The 21,362-nt window shown below is 41.8% G+C and overlaps 1 protein-coding gene across 2 annotated transcripts in view; it reads left to right on the top strand.

Moving 5' to 3' along the window:
* si:dkey-1d7.3 (transmembrane protein 132D) overlaps positions 1 to 16,115 on the top strand; it is a 33,546-nt gene extending 17,431 nt beyond the window's left edge. Inside the window, exons 5-11 of one of the 2 annotated variants that reach the window (XR_009769909.1) lie at positions 1,331 to 1,474; positions 6,377 to 6,585; positions 7,630 to 7,804; positions 9,195 to 9,308; positions 9,398 to 9,589; positions 13,389 to 15,086; positions 16,040 to 16,115. Coding sequence is in view for 1 of the 2 variants with exons in the window: in XM_061698409.1 (XP_061554393.1) it covers positions 1,331 to 1,474; positions 6,377 to 6,585; positions 7,630 to 7,804; positions 9,195 to 9,308; positions 9,398 to 9,589; positions 13,389 to 14,831 (2,277 nt within the window). In the remaining variant the exon portion in view is untranslated. Of the gene's footprint in view, positions 1 to 1,330; positions 1,475 to 6,376; positions 6,586 to 7,629; positions 7,805 to 9,194; positions 9,309 to 9,397; positions 9,590 to 13,388; positions 15,694 to 16,039 lie in introns of those variants that run through there. The other variant, XM_061698409.1, reaches the window with a different exon arrangement.
* Positions 16,116 to 21,362: the final 5,247 nt, after the last annotated feature.

Below are 21,362 nucleotides of genomic sequence, written 5' to 3'. Positions count from 1 at the left end.
TAATCAGTCAGGTCAAACCAACATTACAACGTGACAGAAATAATGGGTGCTAACTTACTTGAATTAAATTATTTTATTTTTAATTAAATTAGGTCACCCACACCGAAACTTTAGAGCATGATTCGACAGACCAGCGAGCGGCATGTTTACGTCCAACCATTCGCGGTACCAGTAGCTTGCTAGGCTACATAACGTTTTGTTGCCTGCTTGCGAGCCGTATCGTATTAAAAGTACGTGACCATACCTGAAGCAATCCTTAAACGAATGTCCTCTCCTGTCCTGAGCACCGGTGCCCACCAACACACGTTTCCCCCCATTTTGTCCTTATAATACAAAGTCGGTGCGCTCCACTCTTGTTGTCGTCGCCACGGTAATGAGTGTATCCGGTTGCATTTGTGTTGACAAGATAAAGCCGGTGGTATCGGAATACAAGATTTTATTGCAGTAGTCTGACATAGTCCAATCATGAAAGAGCAAATTTGTCTTGCAGTCTGATCCGGGCATTACGTGTTTTCTGTTTCAGATGTGTTGTTTGTTCCACACCACCGACATGTTTTTTGATTTTTAATAACTTTATTGGCCGTCAGATATTTCCAATATTATGTCAAAAGATCCACGACAAGGCTAAAAATAAACTAGCTTTTGGATTCAAATATACTGTGCACAATGGTGAAGCGGAGTAAATGTCTTTTGCGGAGCCGATCAATGACGTCATTGATCGGATCGGTGAATTATGACATTAAAGCCGATCAAACGATCAGCATAAAATGCTAAATATCGGCCGATACAGATCAGCGCGATAAAATCGGTGTAGTCCAGTTGTCACTTACCGAAGAATGAACGGGAAGGTGTTTGCAGCGCGATACTGTCACCTAGTGGTGTCTTATAGATATTACTGCTGCATAAAACTGTTTTAGAGAAAAAGGCACGCTTATTTCTATTTATTATTTATTTATATTTATTGGTCTCACAAGATGTCTACGTAGGCATCTTGCTCATCTTTCTAAGGTTGCATAATGCAGCTTATTTGTATTGAGTGAAACCTTAGAGATTTTAGTAATAAGTCTTCATTATTGCTTGGACCTAACCTTTAATATATTGCTGTGGCCTCTGTACAAAGAGCAAATTGTTGATAGGGATTTTGCGTTTTTTTTTTTTTTTTTTTTGTAAAAGTGATTGACCTTGTGTTAAGTAGCTTTGTTGGTCGTGTAGTGCACCCAGCCCCCTACTTTACACACAGCACAGTAATTATTCTCTTTCATTCATTAAATGATTATACTAACCATATGGCTAACCTGTTTTCCATCTTCTGTATTTTTTTCCTATCCAGAGCACAGATATGTTGAATACTGCCATGTTAACAGGCAAAGTGGTGAAAGTGCCTGTGAAAACGTTGGCTGTGGAGGCCAATGGCTCCATCACTGACGTAAGCAGCCTGACGAGCTGCAGGTCCACTGATAAAGAGGTGATTAAGGTAAGCAAAATTCTAATAACCCTGCATGTAAATTGGGGTCATATTTTACTACAGAGTAATATTCAATCATCGTCGTTTTGGCTCACCGTTTTTTTCCAAACTCAAACGTTTCGGTCCAGACTGTAAAGTAAATCATAAGTTAAACATTTTGGGGTCTGTTTTCGTGACCAGCGTGAATCCCGCGCAGTGGTTAGCACAACTGTGAGCCGGGGACGGGTTAGATCAGTGTTGGTAAATTCATGGATTAGCGTAGCCTAGAGGGAGAGGTCTGTGTTGCTTTGGGAGTGATCACAGCTGACTTCATTCATGTCTAATCAAAGCGGCTCCTCTCATTCACTTTAAATGCAGCACACTGACAGTCTTTGACATGGTGAAGCGCAGACGACCAAATTTTTCCCAAGAAGAAACTGATTTGCTCGAGTCTGGGAGGTCAAAGCATGCAAAGTATGTTTATACGGAACTGCAAGCAGACCTCCACGGGTGGATGATGTCAACTTGGCTTGGGAGGAGATCACAAATATCTGCTCTTTGAAGTGGGCACCAAAAGTTGGAATCTGTCTGCCTGTGCCCCGATCAAATTCACCAAAATCCTATTAGACCAGCTGCACAGGCGGTTAGACGTGGTCTGAGCAGGTGTAAGTTTAGACCGACTTTCATCTACAAAATTCACACACACATCTCCACGGGCACACCCTCGCTAAACTGGAATGCACAGCTTACCGTAGACTGGTCTGCCAAATTGACAAACATGTGCAACCAGTCTTGCGCTTGCACAAAAATCAGGATACACCGGCATTCGTGCCCCGCCATAGATGCGCAGACTACGAAAATAGAGCCCTTTGTCTTTTGGAGGATATAATGGTCTTTTCGAAAGGTTACACTGATTGCCTGCATCAAGAAAATAACATTACGAATCTTGCAACGACGAAAACTGAATTGACTGCAGTGTTCAAATAATGACACAAACATGCAATAGCACCAAGCCTATAAAATTACAATGGAACATAAAGGTTCACACACACATCTGTTCTTTGTTGTTGGTCAGCCTTCAATCAATTTCTGGTGTACAATCCATTGATTGTTATTGTCCCTTTAGCCATATTGTACTGAGAAGGCAGGACAAATTTGCAATACGTTTTCAGTACTGTGTTCCAACACGTTTGTCCAACACGCTTATGCGATTTGCTGAGGTCACGTAGGTCACAATGGCGGTTTAAACTTCAGACGTTTGTACGCCTTTCAAGGCATATTTTTCCAAAAGAATTAGGTTGGGCGCATCACATTGGTTGAGCGCTTAGCAAGTCTGCCTCAGAGTTTGAAGGTTCTGGGTATGAATCTTGGCTCAGGCCTTCCTGTCTGGGGTTTGCATGTGCCTGCTTGGACTGAGATTAGCATCTTGGGAAATGTGTAATAAATGGACACTCGAATATAACAAATATTTATATTTTATATATATATATATATATATATATATATATATATATATATAATATATAAAATAATATATATATATATATTATATATAATATATATATTATATATTATATATATAATATATATAATATATATATATATATTATTATTATTATTATTTTTTTTTATTAGCATAGCAAGGCTAATTGGAGGAAACAGCTTAATTTGTTAGGCAGCATATAGAATAGACTGGAGCAAGAGAAAAAGCACTGATCTGATCATCTCAGAATAAATGTATCAAAACATTAAATGCGTGCCTTAGTCAAATGTAAATTAATCGTTGGCTTTTGGACTTGTGTTGTGCAGTGTATTATTTACTGAGCTGTTCAGCGTACTTTACTTCCAATACAAACACGTAATTTTTGGCTATGTGACTCGATGACACTCACCAAGAACATGTTTCACTCTTAATGAGCAAAACTCCCACACACAAGGTATTACGGAGTGCTTCATCGTGGGCCCCGGTCCATAAGCACAGTGGGTTGACCTTTATATAATGGCTTCATGTTACTAGGACAGGGGGAGCAGAGAAAGAGTGAGGGAGACAGAAAAATGAGGACCTTTACGGTCTTCTATTGCCGCTGGCTTGGTGAAAGTAACGGTGATTAAAGTGAATCATCCTAGTAGAGTGTGAAAGACAGGGAGACATTGTCCATAATGATTTTTCCTTTTATAATGCTACAATGTTAATAATAATCCAGTTAATATTGTGCCCCTAAATGGGCTCTTAAGCTTAGTGGGATCAGTGACCCCACTTAACGTAACGTCAATGATTGAATAAAGTTAAAGCCTGAAATCACAGACTTTCTATAGGCATATACTTCTTTTACATACAGCTTTGTTCTTTGTGTGCTACACGACATTTGCATTTTTGGGCCACTTTGGAGCACATTCAGTAATCACTGTCTCCTCTTAAATTGTATTTTAAAACAAACACACAAACAAACAAAGACAAGACCAAAACCAAACAAACAAACAAAAAAAGCACTACATTCTAAGCTTGAAAACAGCATGTTGCAAATATTGGATCAGATCAGAGTAGCTGTTATTAGTGTTATTAGACAAACAATAACAAAAGAAAAAGCTAAAACGTGAACACAGAGGTAAGATTGGAGTATATTGATTCATTTGTATTCATCTTGGCTTGCTTATCAACTATACTTTAGTTGCCTATTTTTATTTTTGAAAAAAAGACTTGATGCGCATTTAGCAGAGAATTGCACAAATTGGTAAGCAGGACGTCCACAGTAGCAGGCTTGGTCAACATGTCAGACATACTGCACAAAAAAAAATATTATCTCAGAAATTCATTGATAAAAAGACAAACCAAGTATACTAGAAATACATTTCTTCTGCTTACTGCACCGTCCTTTTGTACAAAATCCCACTCAATTCAATACTTGCTGAAACACAAAAACTAAAACAAGTAAGATCAAATAATTTAAAACGCAATAATACTGTACTTACTGTACCTTGCAGTAATACAAATGAGGCAGAAATCAAGCTAAAACAGTATAAAACCGTTGCAGTTGTGTCACTATGAAAAATATATTCGATGTTTTACATTCTTTACTTCCTTACTTTAAACAACTGGAGACATTTGGTGGATGGAAAGCGTAAAGAGAATATTCATGGAAGAATTTGTAAACGTGCCATGTGCTGGTAGGTAATTGGTTAAGGTGAATCGTGCAAGGCTGCAGAGCATGTTGCTGGGCTCCATCTGTGGACCTGTGCACCGTGTCACGTGTTATATTTCCTCTTCCAGAACCCAATAAATTGGAAATCAGAAAATACCAAAGAGCACCAGAGGTTTTCTGGTGGAAGTAATTTGACGTGTTTGGGAAAAGGGCTTCACGGGTGCCCTTCCGCAGCATTTCCACCGGGATTCAAGTTGACTTACCTCGAAAGTCATTCCTCCCTCTGGTGTTTCCTCACATTTTTATTCCACCTGCCTCTTTTATCTTCCCTCTCTTCTGGCGCTACACCCTATTCTCCAGTCTAGTGCTCTCCCAATTACCTCTGTGGAGCCACTGGTTTGTTAAGATAAGTGAGGCGGCGGTGGAGATAGGCCTCCAATCTTAAATAAAACACACCAACTGCTGTGTCTCACCTCATTGCGCTTAATTGCTGCGACTGCAATGCTCCCACCTAGAGTACGGCACTAAAGGTACGGTCGTAAGACAGCGCTGATTTACATTCAGTCACAGTTTAATCAAGACTCCAGTGTGACTTCTTATATTATATACAGCATCATGGCCATAGGAAAGCGTGTCTGTGGTTAAGACAAATACATGATTGTATCTTTACTGTGTGTATAAGTTGTCACTGGGGTAACATTGACACTCGGCTTTTAGTGCTCAGGAACATATCTGTATCTTTTTGGCCCTGTGTTGAAGGATTGGGAAACCTAGCCATTACACATACAGGAAGTGAAAATGGGAGGAAATTAGTTGAGTCAAGCAACCATTGAGCCATGTGGTCTGGGCACAGAGAGTTCCAATAGCAACTACATTTGGTACTTTTAATTATTACAACACAACTCACCATAATACCAGATTTGGCTTGTTTGCCTGCAACTAGATTGTCCCATCTGGTGGTGATGTGGGACAGTGAGACTTGAAGTGTGTTCCTTATATCCAGATCCAGCCTACTAGAAAGTTTTGTTTTCGCTGCTATCACTGCAGAACACCCTGTCTCACAAAGGTATGCCATTGGAAACGGAAGCGGGACATTAGGTGCTTTTGTAGCAAGTTCAGGATATTCTGCCTTGACTTTCATCCAAAATGCAGAGATTTAAAGTTTCATGTTTTTATTAACTAATTGGTCACTGCATTTTACAGAGTGGGCGTGGAGCTTCCGATTCACCAATCCATATTTTAAGTAGGACTCTTGGTATGTTCTTTTAAATGCTGCTTTGTTTTTGCATGGAATCTGTGAGCCCTCTTTTGTCTTTTTGTTGGCTTTTTACCCCTTTCATAAGAAGGTCCCTGTGTAATTTGTTTTTGGTTAATTGTTGCGAGGGTTATCGTGTGTCATTGATGCATGAAAAATATTACTGATCTGTGGGTAGTGTGGCAAGGACTTAGGAGTTATTCACTGCTATTGACGGCTTTAGAAGTCAAATATCCATGTTAAATCAGAAGGCTGACAGTGAATTCCTAATAGGAGATCTGGGAAGCCTTTCTCCAAGATTTTGAAGTCAGTGAGAATTTATGTTCATTCATTCTGAAGAACATGCCATTGATGTTGGACCTGAGCGAGAAAGGGACCTGACAAAGAACATGACTCAATGGGGCTAGATAGATTTCTTTCACGTCAAACTCATGCAAGCATTCCCTTACGGAGCATGTTCTGTTCCCAAAAAGTCAGAAGCACAGAATTGTCCAAAATCTCTACGTGATAAGCTTCCTCCTGTTTATTCTTGTTTAGGTGTCCGAGCGCTGCGACTACGTGTTTGTCACGGGCAAGGAGTCAAGAGGCAAGAGCCGAGTGATGATCAACTTCACTTACGGCTTCCTGAGCGCGCAGCTGGAGATGAGCGTGTGGATGCCCCGCCTGCCGCTGCGCATCGACGTGGCCGACCCTGAGCTCAACCAAATCAAGGGCTGGAGAGTGCCCATTACCACAAGCAACCGAAAGTAAGGCCATTTTTTTGTGGATTGGGACTGTTACCCATTTCCACCTCATCAAAATTCACTTCATTTTTATGGCCTAGGCCTGTTATAGATATCAAACAGTCTGCTTCTAGGGTATACTTTTACTTGGACACTTCTACTCCTGTGCTTAACCCTCTCTCTCAGGTCCCTGAGAGTGACTGCCATAACACTACACCTCATCCTAATAATTATTATATTACATATTGTACAAATTATTGAATGCAGTAAGAGTTCAATCTCAGTATTAATTTTATTAAATTTATATTTAGCAAATAGCACAAATCAGCTCAAACCAGTTGTGTTCAAAATAATTTTTTTTGTTTCATTTAGTTTGTTATGTTGTGGTTTTATCTCCAGTCTTCTTGTGGTTAGTAGTCAATCACAAAAACGTGCATGCGGTGCATTAGTGGCCAGGATGTAGGAGGCAGAGGAAGCACATATGCCCTAGAGATAAAGGTTAGTGGACTTTTGCCCGGTGCTGTACAGTACTGTATAGTCATTATTTTTCACTCAATACGAACGATGACGGTTGTCTGATGACCCGTTTGCTTGCTGCAGTGTAACAATTGAATACTTTGGTTGCTTTTCACTTCCTGAACCGCTCAATACTTGGCAGCAGACACAACCGGGTCAGAAATTGGAAAGTTTCTGTGGCCGGTGACAATGAAAAATCTCAGGTCTGTTCTTGCAGTGTGTGCGTTTTCTCCGGGTACTCCAGCTTCCGTCCTTATTCTAAAAACATGCATGTTAGGTTAATTGAAAACTCTAAAATATTCATCGGTTTAAATGGGAGTGTGAATGGTTTGTCTAAATGTGCCCTGCAAATTGGCTGCCGATAAGTCAAGACTGTACGCTCGCCCGATGTCAGCAGGGATCGGCATCCAGCTCACCCGCAACACTAATGAGGACAAACGGTATAGAAATTGGACTGATAAAAGCTTTTAGCATTGTACAGAGGTTAGTGTATCTATAACAGCGTAGGATATCAACATTTCTATGATAGTGTTGACCGCTTCTGTGTTTCAGACCCACTTGGAATAGCGAAGAGGAGGAGGAGATGCGGAAGGGGAGGGGTTGCATGCTGCAGTATCAGCACTCCACACTCAGGGTGCTTACACACTTCGAGGCCGACTCAGATGCACTGCCAGACTTGCTAACCGGGGCAAACCCTGTTGATTATTTCCTGGGTCCTGATTGGCAGGTACAAAATATAGACATACAAAGTGTCAGTACTTAATACAAGAAAAATAAGTTGCCATATGTAATAGCCTACTGTATTTGATAGATTATTTCTCTGTTGCAACAATGCTTCTTGCCATTAAATGTTGTAGCTTTGAAAAGACTTGCCTTTTAAACGATAACCCATTTGGAAGGAACATGCATTTGTTGAATGAGCAGAAACTGTGTATGTTAATTCATTCACCGCCAACCATTTTCAAAGCAGAGTTCCCCATATTGCAAGCCATTTCAGAGCATTTTGACTGATCTTTGAAGACCCACAAAATATTGTGATCTGCAGAATATTGTGATCTGCGACACATCAAAAGAAAGAGTGGACTCTCTTTTTTGTCTCCAGAAAGACGTTTTGTTTCACCAAAAACACAGAACACCAAAAGCAGAGGAAACAAGCTTTTTGTGAAAGGAAACACGACTGACTTTGACGCTATTTGTTTTGGTTTCGTGACACCTCAAACTATAAAACAAGAAGAAGTGGCTGTTTTTTATATTGTGTTCCTCATTCACCCTATGAACTGCATCTTTTCTCTGGATCGTGACACACAATTTCTACTACCTAGCGCAACGCATGCTCTGTTTATACCATACATATACAACATACTCATGTTCGAGTGTGAGGTGCCTAAACTTGTTTGACTTCCAGTGTGTTTTCATTTCTCTCCCTCATATTTGACAGGACAAGCTGAAATTCACCCCCTAATTTTCATCTTTAACTCAAAAGCTGTGCTGATCACAAATCCTAAGCGATGCAACGGCATCGTCTACTGGTTTACAAACCTGAATTTCACAGACAAGCTTTGAGAGACTGTCTACCCGTTGAAAAACAAAAAGGCGAATATGTTCGTCGGTGGAAGTAAGCGATTGAATTCCAGTTGACGAATATAAAGGCCCACAGCATTGAATGAGTTAAATGTGCCAAATCTTCATGTCAAACGTGTGCAAAATCTTCATGTCAAACTGCTTATACTGCTGTTGCTTTTTTTGTTTTGTTTATCACTGGAATAATGTGGGCATGGGCATGATGTTCATGCTGAGGACTTTTGGTTGAAGACTTGAATGTCATCCTACATTGTGTGACTAGCATGAGGAGGAGGTGCAATGCTGTTGTGGTTCTTCCACGCTTTCATTTGTTGAAAGAATGCATTGTAAAATAGCTTTGTTTCTTACTTGTTATTGATAGGACTACAGTATAATCATCCCATCCAACCAAAGGACACCAAACAAGAGTGAATAGTAACAGCAAAACAAGCTGTTTGAAAATTTTGCATGGGGACTCCATTGTGCTTCTTAAGCCTGTTGCTGGAACGCGGCATCTAAAATTTTGGTTTGAAGCCTTTCTCTGATTTGTTTGACAGGTCGACGTGACCAATCTAGTGCGCCATTCTCTAAAAGTGGCAGACCCAGATGTGGCCAGCGTTAAGGATGGAGAGGTGCTGCAGGGGCGAGCTGTGGGCACTACCACTGTTCAGGTGAGACGTATAGCTGTTCCGTAACATATCCATAACATGCATTACGTCCATGTCTGTACACAATTTTAATGAGATGGTACTTTCTGCAGGTGCTCTCCCCACTCACATCATCAGTCCTAGCCGAGAAGGCCGTCACAGTGGTGGATGATAAAGTGAGTGTGATGGAGTTGGGGGTTCAGTTGGTGTCTGGACTTTCGCTGTCCCTGCAGCCCAGCCCAGGGAGCAACACTGCCATTGTTGCCATGGCAACTACTCGGGAGACAATCACGCAGCTCAAACAGGCAAGGAACTGGAAAAATTCTGATACTTGAAGCATAAAATTGATCTCAGTTTGAATCCCAGTCTGCAGCTTTCCTTGTGGAGTTTCCATGTTCTCCCCGTGCTTGGGTGGGCTGTCTGTGGGTACTCTGACCCACTGTCTAAAAACATGTACTCACGCATAAGTGTGAGTGGTTGACTGTTTCTACATGTCGGTCCTGTGATTGACAAGTGAATAATCCACAGTGTAATCACCTTCCCTGAGACTCTGAAGAGACCGTAGAGAAAATTAATGGATAGAGTTCTAGTCACTCTATCAAATTCTATTTAAACTTTGGAAGCAAGTCAAAGGGATTGATTTAAAAATTACATGTTGCAATTGATCATGGGCCTGCTGGAGCTAAAGTAATTTCCCAACATTGCATGCACAGTTAATAGTCATTGATTTAACTGATTCATTTTGCTCATTTTCAAATGTGCAATTTTGTGAACATGTGCCAGGAGAGTTACGAAGATATTTATTTTTGATGAATTTAGCTTGATTATCTTCACAAGGGTCATGGTCATGGGTGAGATGCAGCCTATCCCAGCTGACTTTGGGCAACAGGGAGTGCACACACTGGACTGGTCAAGAGCGAACCATAGGGCAGCTCTATCGTATATCCATCCATCCATCCATTTTCCGAGCCGCTTATCCTCACTAGGGTCGCGGGAGTGCTGGAGCCTATCCCAGCTATCTTTGGGCAGGAGGCGGGGTACACCCTGAACTGGTTGCCAGCCAATCGCAGGGCACACATAAACAAACAACCATTCACACTCACATTCACACCTACAGGCTAATTAACCTACCCTGCATGTTTTTTGGGATGTGGGAGGAAACCGGATTGCTCGGAGAAAACCCACGCAGGCACGGGGAGAGCATGCAAACTCCACACAGGCGGGGCCGGGGATTGAACCACGGTCCTCAGATAGAATCATATATATATATATATATATATATATATATATATATAAAATGGTATAGAATCATCAATTTAAACTCTTTTTTTTTTTTTAGAGGGGGGATATTATATAAAGTGAATTGAAACATTCAGTTATTTATAATCCTACTTAAAAAGTGAATTGTGCCATATATGGTTGCACCAGAGAACTACAGAGGCGGCGTGGCAGCATGGGGGAAAAAACCTGTCAAGAGCACAAAAACATCTATAAAAATGTCAAAACTGACCAATTTCAGTTCCCAATGTGAGGGAAGAGACAGTCAAGGGAAGAGAAGAAATTGGAACCTAAGATTATTCATATAATAAATTTGGATTTTCATGATGGAGCGCGGTAATTAGTGGGCAATGGTCATCTGCTTCAGCTGCTTTTTTAAACAACTAACATGCATTTTGTTCACATTTATGAGGATGGACTTCTTCCTCAAACTGCCTATGTTTGTACTGAGTGTATAGTATAAACTCTGTACAGAATTTGAGACAACAAAAATAGCCTTTGAGAAACAGGTAGCATTCGCGATTAGCATTAGTGCGCTAGCGGTTATAATTTTCCGTAAAACAAAACAAAAACGCTAACTACCATTCAGCTCACTCATACATCATGTTATATGTATATTAGACATCTAATAGTGTCTTAAAAATCACTTACAGACGCTTGTCTGTCATTTTCCTCAATATTTGTCCAACGGTGTGTCCGTCTGCAACAAAAGTCCGTGTGGTAAACATGGAGAGTGGCCAAATGTTTCCAGGGGACGCAAATTGGGCCCAGGTGGCGCAAATATGCTTTTATTATTATTATTATTATTTTAATTGCCTCGATGCAGACATTTTTACATCGACCGATTTTTGTGGTCGACTCAGCCGATTTGTTTTCGCAGCCCTACACGGGGGACCAATCAACTTCTGGAGTCACATTGAGACCAGAAGTTTTTTGACCAAGGCACTGCTGTTTTATGTTCTCTGAAGGTCATGGCTAAGCTGTAGCCAACATTTCAAGGTCCACAAGTCAAATGCAAAAAATGAAAAGAAATGACCCTATTTTCAGTAATAGCCATAATCATTTAAATCGTCTCCAGTTAGAGTTACTGCACAGCAAGCAAACGAATTATGAACGTATCATTCCAAACACTTTTACTATAAACCTGTCATGAATTATTCAGATTTTCCAACACTGTTATTAAGGTCCTCTAAAATCAAGAAATGAATGTAAAGCACCGCCGGGTAGACTGGGGATGATGTCCTTTGGGGATGTCAAAGCACTTATGTTCTCCCTTTATCTCTCAGAATGTGAACACGCCGCGTTCACAGTCACGACAATCATCCGCTCCTGGCGTGCTGAGCGGGATGGCGGCAGAAGACGTTGTGCACAGCTGTTCCGTTTAAAAGCTCGCCCGCACATTGAGCCGTGGCTGCGTGCCCGTTTTCAAACGGGCTCGTGATTCGGCTGCGGGGCAGCAATTAAGCAGTGTATAGCCGCAGGAGTGACGGTTCACTTTCCACACGGGCGCTGTGGCTGGTCGAACCGCTCCTCTCCCCTCCGCCCACGTCGATGATAAACTATTACAAACGCACAGGCACAGATGACCAGCCAACTGTGTCTACGATGGAGAGCTGTTAACGATCTGCTCAGGGCAATTCATAATGTATTCAAATCCAAAATATAGGTTATTTCTGTGGCTCCCCTATGGCTCATATTAGCTACAGGAAATAGGCCATTGTGTGTTGATATGATCAGACTGACTGATTCTGCTCTTGTTACTGTAGATTTTGTGCAGCAGGCGCATTCTCCTTGGTACAATTACACATTTTTATGGAGCTCTAGCACGCCCTAGAGTGTTGTGGTAAAGACATTCGGATAGGCTATTTAGTATACTGGGGCAATGACTGGGCAGCATGTGGGTAGCCTTTCTGTCTCACATTCAAAGGCTCTGGGTTTTGTTTGCAGGGTTTTCTGTGGGTACACTGGTTGCCTTCCACATTAAAAAAAACAAAAAACATGCATATTAAGTATTTTTATGTGGCTCACAAAAGCAAAAACATTTTTGATAAAGTGATCTTTTATTTTCCTTTTGGGAGAAAAATCTGTACCAAATTTAATTTTTTTCGTAACTTTCTCCAGATTATTTTTCCCCCCACCAGTTCCATTCTTTAAATAAATTGAACAAAAGTATTCATATTTGGTTGTCACTATTTTCCATGACTTCTGATTGCAAAGGGAATTTGGTAAAAAAAAAAAAAAAATAACAATGAAATGCAGGGGCAAATGTGTATATGTAATAATATGATGAGGTGATTATAAATTTATATGATATTCACACTTATAACAGGCCCCTGAGGGGAACCATTACTACCATGAAAATGAGTTTGACACCCTAGCAAATTGACCATATTAATTGGTGACCCGTTCAAGGTGTACAAATGATTCAGAAGAGTCTGACATACCCGTTTCGATTATGAATGGTGCACAATCAATTGGTTTGGCATAAGAATACGTTGTCACATAGCACAATGGCACGCTCAGTTATCGTGGTAACGATTGTTTTATATTTATGGCCCGTCGTCAAGTGTTTTACATAATATTTACTGTAATTATGACTTTACTCCTGCGTTGGCATTGGTTAATGATTCTGACTTGCCTACAAATTTGGTTTGTGTAGGAATGGATCTCGTTTGTAAAGGAGGACACCCTGTACCCAGCCTCAAAGTCAGCTGGGACAGGCTCCAGCACACCTGTGAACCCTAAAGAGTATAAGCGATATAAACTAGACCAATGGATCAGTCTTGACTGAGTGTTCTGACCCACTCCTTCTTTTCTTATTCCCAGGAAGCCACTGTCATCTGCTGGGTCCAATTTAGCGACGGCGCCATAGTCCCTCTGGCAATCTTCGACGGCAGTATCTACTCCTTAACAGTCTCCACCCCAGATGAGGCCGTGGCTACTGTTCGCCGCACTCCGCAGTCCACGTTTGTAGTGGCGCAAAGCGAAGGCCAGGGTCAGGGGGCGCTAGTCAGAGTGGAGCTGAGGATCTGCGAGGAATGCCAGAAGTCGAAGAGGAAGAGCAAGCTGGTTGTCGGCACAGGGTTCCTTCGGATGAATTTCAAGGTTGCCGGTCGAGGTTTTGGAGGAAACAACGGACTTGGTAGAGAGAAAAATAGAGATAATAATGGAAGTGCTTCAGAAGTGGCAGGAGAGGTTAAAACAACAGTGACGTCACAGCGTTTTGTCACAGATGCAGATAAAGCTCTCTTAAGGACAGTACCAGACACTAGCACCTTGACCACACTCGTAACCGGAACTGTTCAGTCACGTGTTGCTTGGACTGGATCAACCAACAAAGCAACACAAAGTTCTCAATTCACGGGCACTCCCACTTCCACTATTAGTGAAGAGAGATCCCCAAGCACTGCCAGACCTACTGATATTACACCTGGAGTTTTTGATAAAGAAGAAGGACAGAAGAGAGGCTTTGGCAATATGCTCGACAATCCAAATTCACCCCCAAATAAAGGCATCCCTAAAGCAGATGTTTCAGCCAAGAAAGAACCTCCTAAAGCCAAATCCCCCAAAGTCATTGAAAGCGACCTAATACGTACATTTCGATCCATGTCCGACTTGGAAATAGGCATATATTCTTTAGTGGCTGTCTTGTGTATCGCCATCTTGGGGTTTTTGCTTAACTGCGCTTCATATAGACTCTGTTTTCGCAATCACAAGAGCCCTACGCAAGCAGGGCCGACACCTAGCGAGGATCCAAAGGCTCATAAGCACGACTGGGTGTGGCTAGGGAGTAACAATCAGCACCCCGTGGCCCCGGGTGCACCTGCTCAAGTCTCAACGCTGACCCGCCGCTCTACTGACTCCAAGGGCCACCGCAGCACGGACAGCACTCTGCCCGCCGTGGGCCCCGTTGTCGCCGGGGTTCCTGAAAGAACTGCCACCTTGGGGCGCACCAGAACGGGCTCCCAGCAGCAGCTGCACAGAAAGGTCGCCGACCCCATGGCGAACCGTTCGACCACCTTGCTGGCGAGGCCTCACCGCAGCGAGCCTCTCCACTCCCCCACCAGTAAGAGGAACCAGGTCCAGTTCACCACCTTCACCACGCTGGACATCAAGCACTTGGCTGCGCTGAAGAACGGTGTGGACTTTAACTGGACTCACCAGCAGCAGCAGCTACAGCTCCAGCAGCATGCGACCCCTGCTGAGCCACTAATGCCATTACCTGACATGCCGTGGCCCGTCGTCAAACCACTCGGAGAGCCCCAGTGAATTTTTGGGCTGTACAGACCAAATCCACAGAAGAAAGTACAGTGTTAATTCATCCCTCCATTTTTTATATCGCTTGTCATTAGGGTCGATCCCAGTCATTCACAGCGCACGTATAGACAAACAACCACTTACATTCACACCAAAGGCCAATTTAGAGTCAGTGAACATACTGTAACATGCAGGTTTTGTTTTTTTAATGTTGGAGGAACTCTCGTAAGCACGGGGCGAACATGCCTTGAACCTCACCATTCTGAGGTAAAAATGCTAACCAATTGACCACCAGAATGAAATACATGATATGAGAAAAGTATGTAAATACAGAAAGTATTGGTGTACTAAATAAAAGATGACAATCATGACAGTGTATATACTCTACCTGTAATCAGGATCTGTAAATATGAAAACTTTTATTTATTTCTTTAATTCTAGCCCAAAAACTTTCTCTTAAAATGAAACACTTATACGTATAATGCAAATAAATCCGGGCAGATGCAGTATAGGAGAGAGTATTTTTTTTGTAATTTATTGTTTCTTTAGCCTTGTTTTTAGACTCCTCTGAACTCCTGCGGACTTTGTGGAATTGGTCAGAGAATATGCAACATTTGTGATATTAATTTTAGCGATCGGTCACAGCAGCATCCACTTTATATTTATGGAAATGAAAGTATGTTATGCAAATATAATCTTTGCAGAGTTTTGTTGTTGGTAATGGTTATTGTTTAACCTTCTTTTCTCTAGAATAAAAACGATGTATATTCAGCAGCTTTTACATTTACATGAATATATCACGATGCCTTTTATATGCAGCATCCCATTATTTTGAAAAAAAAAAAAATTGCATGCTTCCTTGGAGAGATTGCCAATAAATGACAAATAGATGTACAGTATTTGTTACAAGTGAAATTTGGTTTTATTCAGTCATCGTTTTAAAACCTTTTCAATAGTGGAGTCATTCACATGAAAGCCACATCGTGAATGATTTGGATTATCGGCTAAAGCTCTGCGATGAATCAGTGGGATTTGATGATTTAATTACTCTTGAATGTGATTTAAGGATGATGTCATAATTCAGTGGTACGACTGTAGCGATGCAGTTTTATACTGCCCAGAGAAGCAGTGAGACTGAAGGGAACAATTCAAGATGCTGCACATTGTCATCGCAAGGGCTTTTACACAATAAACCATGATACCCTTTTTATTCTTCACAGGTGCACTTCTCAAACTGACATCCCCAGAGCTTTGCTGCATTTGCTTAAGAAAACCCACATCAAGTGATGTCCCGCACCTCAGAAATTGACTGTAACAATGTGTGCTCTTTCTGATACTCCACAGAGTGCTGAAGAGCAAGTTATAAAACTGTCCACTCAAATGTCTCTTAGACATACATGGTGATTCAAAGCTTGTCTAGATGTTGAGTGCTGTAAAGTGTATCACACAGGTGAACAACTACAGTCGTACTCAATATGAAAAATAACGGCATATTTGTTGTTTTTATTATTGTATATTATATTTTGTTGCAATTATTTGTATCATTATGTATAATTAAGATACAGATACATATTGATTGAGTTGTACAAATGGATAGATGGATGGAGGTTCTAGGCCACATTAATGGTGGGAAAAGGTTTTGAAGTGATTTATCTTGTTCAAGTGCAAGCTTTTAGTGGCATTAAACTAACTTTCATGAACAATTCAATCCGTAGACATCACAGTCATGGGAAGCATAGTATATAAATTGAAACAACAGCATGAGTAGAATATTGGTATAGTGGCAGAAGCATCTCTAATCTGGAGCATCACATCCCCTATTGACAGATTTAAGGGATTGGGGTCATCCATCCATCCATTTTCTGAACCGCTTCTCCTCACTAGGGTCGCGGGCGTGCTGGAGTCTATCCCAGCTATCATCGGGCAGGAGGCGGGGTACAACCTGAACTGGTTGCCAGCCAATCGCAGGGCACATACAAACAAACAACCATTCGCACTCACAGTCACACCTACGGGCAATTTAGAGTCTCCAATTAATGCATGTTTTTGGGATGTGGGAGGAAACCGGAGTGCCCGGAGAAAATCCACGCAGGCACGGGGAGAACATGCAAACTCCACACAGGCGGGGCCGGGGATTGAACCCCGGTCCTCAGAACTGTGAGGCTGACGCTCTAACCAGTCGTCCACCGTGCCGCAGATTGGGGTCATTGTGTTGCAAATACTTGGGGGTCAACCGTCCAGATCAATTGTGAGTGTGGTCAGGAAGTGAAGAAACGGGTCCAAGCAGGTTGGAAAGAGTGGAGGAGGATTTCAGGTGTGTTATGTGACAGAAGAGTCTCTGCTAGGATGAAGGGCAAAGTTTCTAAAACAGTGGTGAGGCCAGCCACGATGTACGGATTAGAGACAGTGGCACTGAAGAGACAACAGGAAGCACAGCTGGAGGTGGCAGAAATGAAGATGTTGAGGTTCGCTCTCGGGGTGACCAGGTTGGATACAATTAGAAATGAGCTCATCAGAGGGACAGCGAAGGTTCGATGTTTTGGAGACAAAGTTAGAGAGAGCAGACTTCGATGGTTTGGACACGTTCAGAAGAGAAATAGTGAGTATATTGGTAGTAGGATGATGAGGATTGAGCTGCCAGGTAAGAGAGCTAGAGGAAGACCAAAGAAAAGGTTGATGGATGTCGTGAGGGAAGACGTGAGGGCAGTTGGTATTCGAGAGGAGGATGCAGGAGAGAGGCTTACATGGAAAAGGATGACGCGCTGTGGTGAACCCTAAAGGGACAAGCCGAAAGGAAAAGAATTGGTCATTGTGTCCTCTTTATGGCAGTTTCCTGATTATGTGACTCGAGAGAGACAATGTACCCATACTGTATCTCTCAGGGCTTCTTTCCCACAGTTTCACCTGAACACAGGCAAGTGTTTTGTTTAAAAGGCACATTTGTAAATGATGCTATTGTGGCTCACATTTTACTAACGGGTACAGTTAAAATGCAATTGGAAAAGGCAGAGGACAATGCTGGCTTTTTAAAATCTTTTTTTTTTTTTTTTTTCAGCGCAGCCACCGTAAAAATTATAGTCAGGTCCTTTATTAAATTAGTCAGGTCCTTTAAAGAAAAAAAAAAATCGGCAAGCATATAAAATGAGACTTCAAATCCATAAAATATCAAGCCACTGTATCCGCTCTCAAAAGGTGTGGGCGTGTCCGCTGATTACATGAAACCACGCCCCGCTGAAAAAAATGATGCTATGCGTCTAGCAACTTTGCTCTTTGAGCCGTGAAAATAGATCTGCTCAAAGCCTCCATTGGCTGGAATCTATCCCACCGAGTCAACGCGGGGCTTTCCACACCGCAACGAGAGGCGGTAGCAGCCAGCTAGCTTGCAAACTGGCTTTCGGGGCTCCTCTTGGCCGGAGGACGAGCGAGGGTCTCGTCTGTGGCGTCACCTCCTCGCTTGGGAATGTTTGGGTTGTAGGCATAGCTAGCTAACGCCACATTGTAGCAGTAGAAATGGGCCAAGAAATAATAACTAAATAACTCGCAATTGTGCAGGTGCTCAAGACAGCAGTTTTCTTCAAACATCCATCCATCCATTTTCCTTACCACTTATCCTCACTAGGGTCACGGGTGTGCTGGCGCCCTTCTCAGCTGACTTTAGGTCGAGGCGGGGTACACTCTGAACTGGTCGCCAGCTATTCGCAGTTATCTTCAAACATGTAAAATGTATTTCGAAACATATTTCTGAACATACGTCACAGGAACCCCAATAGTAAAAGCCTCTAGGTCTATTTACTATTCAAACCGGAAAAAATAAATAAATGTTGCACCAGCGATAAGAACTCAAGCTGTACTATGGTCCCTCTAGATTTACTGCGATCTCACAAATCCTTTGGATTGTCTAGATCGCTTGTCCTCATTCGGGTCTCAGGTGCACAGAACCCTGCCAGTCAATCGCAGGACACATATCACACGCTCACATGCAAATCTGGGGTCAATCTAGAAAATAAACTAACATGCATGTTTTGCTTGCTTGCTACACTTCTTGATAATATCATTATTTGAGTGCACAGCTATGGTACAAAGATGGTCACAAAAACAATGCTAAAAAACAACAACTTTGATTACAAGCTGTTGTCTTTTTGGGCAACAACAATCCAATAAATAGCCTGCGAAATTCAGGAGGGATTAACTCTAGGATGCGTGGCAGCTAACCCCCCCCCCAAAAAAAAACAAACTCAATTTACTGACTGTATGTAATGAAAGCTTGCCTATGAAAAGAGTTTTTTCATAGGCAACATGGCATGACACCTTCTTGTGACTTGGTCCATGTCATAAAAAAATTCAATTGTGTCTTTTAACATTAATGTGAATTTAAAAAAAAGTATATTTATTTTCAATATTTTAACAACTACACGCATCAGACAGTAAGCTACCCCCAGCAATGCTATTATCATAAACAACACTACACAGACACGTACTGTAGTTTCCCCTTCAATTTGAAGAACAATGTGTATGACGTGCAGACATGTTTATTTGCTGCACGAACTCTCCTCAGTGACATTGTGGGTGAAGCGGAAGAGAACATCCTGACTGCACGCAGAACATCTGTTCAACGTCACTTCGCTCGCAACACACGGCTGATCTTTGTAAGTCTAATTTTTTTATCAAGCACTGCCACCAGCAACAGCTCCACGTCAACTCATTCTCACCCGAAGCGCAAGGTTGCACTACATCATGTTGCTGTCAAGCCTGTCGGGATGCTGCCAGTGATTTATTCACGCCTGGGTGACCCACTGAGTAGATCATTTGAACATGTCATGGCAGGAAAAGCACAGGTATAATTGATAACAGGGCATCCTGGCAGCACCCTGTTTGTGTGTGCAACTTTCATGAAGAGCCTCCACCACTGCAGGCTGGCTCGCTCTTTTTAGCCACAGTGGGAAGCGGCTGTAGGACTTGGCTACATCTAATTAGACATGAAGTCTGTCTGAAAATATGACTTGTGATATAAGGATAGGTTAAGCTAAGGAATGTAAAGATTTTGGAATAGGTAAGTCATGGCTAAATAAAGTTCAGTGTCATATTTCAAGGGAGTCAGAAAAGTAACAAACCATATGTGGTAGGTAAGATCAGTATCTGCCTTGGGGGAACGCAGTTAACAGCCGTGGCTGTGGTGCCATAAACAAGGCACCAAAATCCCCTAAAAATCCAATGTGTGCTTGCTGTGTTTACTACTGTGATGGATACATGGGAAAATGTAAAGGAAACGTGAAATAATGACAACAAAGGTGATGATTCCATATTTTTTTAACTTGCTGAGATAACATAATTGCATTTTTTAGTTCCAGAAACTCACCATGGAATATTTGGAAGACAACTGCAATGAAGTTTAAAGTGATGGAATTGGGAGTGTTAGTGGACAGTGACATTCACCGACACATTTTTAGAAATTGGCAGCTAAAACAAATATTACTTGGTTGTATAATTTCTCACGTGACGGGTGGGGAGGAACTCAACAAACCCAACTATTTTTAAATTAGCAATTGAAATGGACATTTCACATAATATGTCCTCATTAATGCAGGTATCTGAATCATTGTTTGGACTTGCCGTGTACGACTCTCAGAACATAATCTTCTTCCAATTGATCTTATAAATGTAGTCATGTCTGTGGGAAAATAAAAAAAAATAAAAAATAAAATATAAAATCACAGTCGAAAGCTTTACATGTTCACCTCAGCCTTCCATCTGGCACCATCTGGTTTCAGTGCACTTGTTACCACAAGTGATTGGTGCGCTGTCTGGACGCACAAGGACACCGCTGTTGTTTTTGAGATATGGGACTTGATTGTCAGCGTTACCACGTGCCTGAAATTGTGTAGGATAGGTTGCGCCGATCAAACAGCGGTGGGCGGGGGTGCGCACAGCAGGTGGTTGACTTACTTGCACCTTCATCTGACAACCAGCAGAACGACTACTGTGGGCTCTTTGTGACAGGGGAGATGTAATTGTACAGCGTTGCATTGGAAATGGGAGGAGGACGGAGGGGGTTGTCACTCTCGACTGAGTGAGAAATTGTCGTTACCTATGCCGTGACAATTCAATAGAACAAGCAAAGTTTTGGCGGTTAATACAGCAAAATCTATGTAAAATCAAACACCCCGAAATTAGAATACATTTCTATACAAAAATAGAATTACTTATTAAAGAGATTAGTTCAAATTAAGAAATAACGTAGGTCACTAAAATCAAAAGGAGAAACAGGTGTTACATTTTCTTGCACCCTTCATTGGTAGAGTGGAGTATATGTGGCTTCCTAAAAAAAACATTCCAAAGCCTTTTCAAGATTTAAGTCCACAGGAACAGGTCTGTTTATAGATATTTTAATTAAGAATTAATAGATATATTTTTAAGTGGGCAACTAAGTGTTCTCTCTGCAGCCGATTGTGGCGGTCTGTTTTCACCTTAGCAATAATTGAAACGATAACTGTCAAAACTGCACCAATACAAAAAAAAAAGATTGTATTGCTCCTCAAAATGATG

This window comes from Phycodurus eques, chromosome 15, assembly GCF_024500275.1.
Source record: "Phycodurus eques isolate BA_2022a chromosome 15, UOR_Pequ_1.1, whole genome shotgun sequence".
Taxonomy (NCBI): Eukaryota; Metazoa; Chordata; class Actinopteri; order Syngnathiformes; family Syngnathidae; genus Phycodurus; species Phycodurus eques.
This window is presented reverse-complemented; position numbering and strand designations above follow the sequence as displayed.